At 52.0% G+C, this 3,568-nt stretch overlaps 1 protein-coding gene across 1 annotated transcript in view; it reads right to left on the bottom strand.

Moving 5' to 3' along the window:
- SIAH2 (siah E3 ubiquitin protein ligase 2) overlaps window positions 1-3,223 on the bottom strand; it is a 29,054-nt gene extending 25,831 nt beyond the window's left edge. Inside the window, exon 1 of the mRNA XM_006867985.1 lies at window positions 2,295-3,223. Coding sequence (XP_006868047.1) covers window positions 2,295-2,711 — 417 coding nt within the window. The 5' untranslated portion in view covers window positions 2,712-3,223. The remainder of the gene's footprint in view (window positions 1-2,294) is intronic.
- Between the last annotated feature and the right edge of the window lie 345 nt (window positions 3,224-3,568).

Here is a 3,568-nt window from a genome sequence, read left to right as displayed (position 1 = left end):
CTCACATGTGGCAGCAGTAGTGAGATTGGCCCAGGATCGGGCACTGTTTCGTTCTGCTGTGCATAAGGTCCCTACGGGTAGGTACTGACTGAATGGCACCTAACAACAATAAATCTCAAACATCAACCAAATATCTACTGTTTCATCTATTACCAAATCTTCTCTGATCACCAGGTTGCCTACTTCTTCGTGACTCTTAAGAGGATTATGAAAATATTTTATCAGAATTTTAAAAGCAAAAACTACTGGGCAGGGTGAATTACTAAGTATATGGGCATAAGTTTAAAGCAAAGTCATTTATTATGGCTGACTAAAATTCAACAGTCCACACACTGATGCAAACCTTTATTTGAATATGGTACTTAACAAAATTTGTGGCAGGGCAGCACACCATATTAAATCACTCATTTTACTGACTTTAATCCCAAACCTTGATTCTCTGCTGGATCATTTTTAATTTAAAAATGAGTTCTTGTCCTATAAAAGAAGCAGTACTGAAGAGAAATGCAAGGCAGATAAGTTACTTGTACATAAGAATTCATAAGTATTAATGACATTATTTCCAAATTCAGAAAATGACGTTTACTGCATAGCTCTATGCTGGAGAAATATATCTGTTAAATTGCTCCTGAATATTTTTAAGTGATTGCTGTTGTTTTTAGGTGCTGTCAAGTCAAAATGGTTCCAACTCATAGCAATCCTATGCACAGCAGAACAAAACACTACACTGCCTGGTCCTGCATCCTCCTCCCAGTTGTTGTTATCAGTGAGTCCACTGCTGCTACCCGTGTGCCAATCTATCTCACTGGGGTGGGGTGTCTTCCTTTTTTTTTGCTGACCCTCCACTTTACCTCCAATTTACTTCAGGATAAAGGGATCAGGACTGCTCTCTCCTGATAACATGTCTGAAGGAGCATTTTGGTTGTACTTCTTACAACACAGACTTGTGATTGTTGTTGTTAAGTGTCATCGAGTAGGTTCCGACCCATAGCGACCCTGTATAGTGTTTCCATGGAGCAGCTGGTGAACTTGAACCACTGACCTTGTAGCTCAAATCGACTTTACAGTCCAGCACATTAACCCACAGCACTACACCAGGACTCCAGACGTAGGTAAATAAGTTGTTATAATACTATTGTTGTTGTTGTTGTTATGTGCCGTCGAGTCGTTTCTGACCCATAGCGACCCTGTATAGGGTTTCCGAGGGTGTAAATCTTTACGGGAGTAGAAAGCCTCATCTTTCTCCCGCGGAGCAGCTGGTAGTTTCGAACCGCTTACCTTAAGGTTCGCAGCCCAATTCGTAACCACTACGCTACCAGAGCTCTGAGGTACAACTAAATTTCAGACATAAAAAAAAAAAATGTGTGATAATATGAATTAAAAACAGCAAGTTACAGAAGCAGTCTTTGGGGAAAAACAAAACAAAACACCCATGTCTGTGTGTGCAAGTATATATAAACCTTCCAGACACACACTAGCTTATGATTCTATATTTGGATGAAAGAGTACACTTACAAATTGGCTGGAAAGGTCCATAAATATACACAGTAAACCTAACAATGATGAGCAAAGAGGGCTTTCACCTGACCTTTCTTGTCTTTGTGGCTTGCATTTTTTGCCAGAGCACTAATAACTTTCTTTAAACGAAAAGAATAAAAGTGATAGACTTTAAAGAACAGTAACAATGGCTCCTGATAAATTCCAGATAGACCTGTTTTTACCCTACTTACAGTAAGAAACAGCTACAATTCCCAATCCTAGGAAGACCAGGAGAGGGAAAGGCGTGGTTCGCAGGGTTTTCTTGTAGCTGGAGGAAAACAGGTTGTGTACACTCCCCGGAGCTTCCACGTGTTATGGGTGCGCAGAATATGGGCATGAGGTGCAGAAGGAGTTCAAGCCAAAGCTCTGAAAGGGTGTTAGGTTCACCCATTTCCTCTATTCTCAACTCACCACAGATAGGCAGCTTCCCAGTCCAAGTTTTACTTGTGCTGCCTAGCCCTACAAAGCACGCCCTAGTACACGTCCGCAAAGGACGCAGGCACTAGTCCGGGAGAGCAATAACTCGTTCTAATAAGTGAATGTCAGTTATTGTGGGATCAGTGCTGGGCAAATGTCAGCTCAGAGCTACTCACAGACAGGGCGGGCAGGTGAGGGGTGACGGAGAAAGTGTAAAAGATTTTTGTTTTTAAATAGGACAGATGCCACTCATCTCTCAGGTCCTAAGAATGGGCTGGAGGACACCGATTTCCGGAAGATCGCCGGGGGAGGGGTGAGCGGGAGACACTTGGGCTTACCTTGCAGGGAAACAGGACAGCCGAAGCCACCTTCTCCATAGCCAGGTTCCTGATGCTGGGCGTAAGGGCGCCTCTGCACGTCGGGCAGCAGCTCAACTTCTGGCGGCATTGGTTACACACCAGGTGCCCGGCCTGGCACTGTAAAATGGGTGGCAGGACATAGTCAAAGCACACCGGGCACTCGAAGAGCGAAGTCAGCTCGTGGTGCTGCGGGGACACCGGGCCAGCCCCGCCGCCGCCGCCGGGGCCCGAGATCACCGCCGCCGCGGCTGGCACCGCGGACGAGCCGGGGCCCGCAGCCGAGATGGTGGCGGCGGCTGGGGGCGCAGCCGGGGACGGAGCGTGCTGGGGCTGCGGCGGCGGTTGTTTGCTGCAGGGTTTGTTAGCGCTGGGGCCGGTGGAGGACGGGCGGCTCATTGCGTTCGGAACCAACCATGGAACTGCGGGCGCCTGCCTGCCGCGGGGCCGCCGGGGTCAAGACTAAGCACGCCCGGAGGCCGGTGGGCTCCAGGGCAAAGCCACGGCGCCCGGGACCAGGCAGCGGAGACCGCCTGTGTCAGAGGCCGGCGCGGCAGCGCACTGGAGCTCTCTGAGGGCCCCCGGCGTTCCAGAGACCGCTGAGCGCCCTCCGATCCCGCGCGGCGCCCTTCTCCTGGTTGGGAGGGGGGTCCCGGGCCCCGAACCTGAGCGGTGCGCAAAGCCCCAGCACACCAGCTTCTGGAGCGGCAGCTGACGCAAGCCCCGGGGGCGCGCGCGGACGTGACGCTTGGACACGTGTGCGGCCGCCCAGGAGCGCGGGGACTGGCAGAGTCACCCTGCGCCTGGGCGTGGGCTCCGCCCGGCTCCAGCTGGCAGCGCAGGGGTCCGCTTAGCACGGGTGCTTCGCGCTTGGGGCGCGGGCCAGTGAGCAGGCCCGGCTCGCCGCCGCCGCCTGCTGTCGCTTCCAAGGGTTGGTTTTTCCGGGTTAGGGTGTTGGGAAGGGGTCTTCCGGGAAGGCGTCGCCAAGGTCCTCTAGTCACACCCCAGGGAACCACGCCGACGCGTCCCTGGGCTCAAACCAGAAGGGCAACTTCTGTCAGGGCGTGGGCGTGGACGGTGGGCGGGGCGGGATGCGGTAGGGCAGAGGCGGGGCATAAGCGGCCCGGGTCAGGTCGGAAAAAAACAGGAGGTTTCTCTCCGAGGAGGTTTCTTTCCAGGAGTAGTCTCCCGAGCGCATGGAGGAACCTGAGGCGCGGGACAGTGGAGCTTTATGTTTAGGCGGGAGAAGAACAATG

Source organism: Chrysochloris asiatica, unplaced genomic scaffold (assembly GCF_000296735.1).
Source record: "Chrysochloris asiatica unplaced genomic scaffold, ChrAsi1.0 scaffold00113, whole genome shotgun sequence".
Lineage (NCBI taxonomy): Eukaryota > Metazoa > Chordata > Mammalia > Afrosoricida > Chrysochloridae > Chrysochloris > Chrysochloris asiatica.
This window is presented reverse-complemented; position numbering and strand designations above follow the sequence as displayed.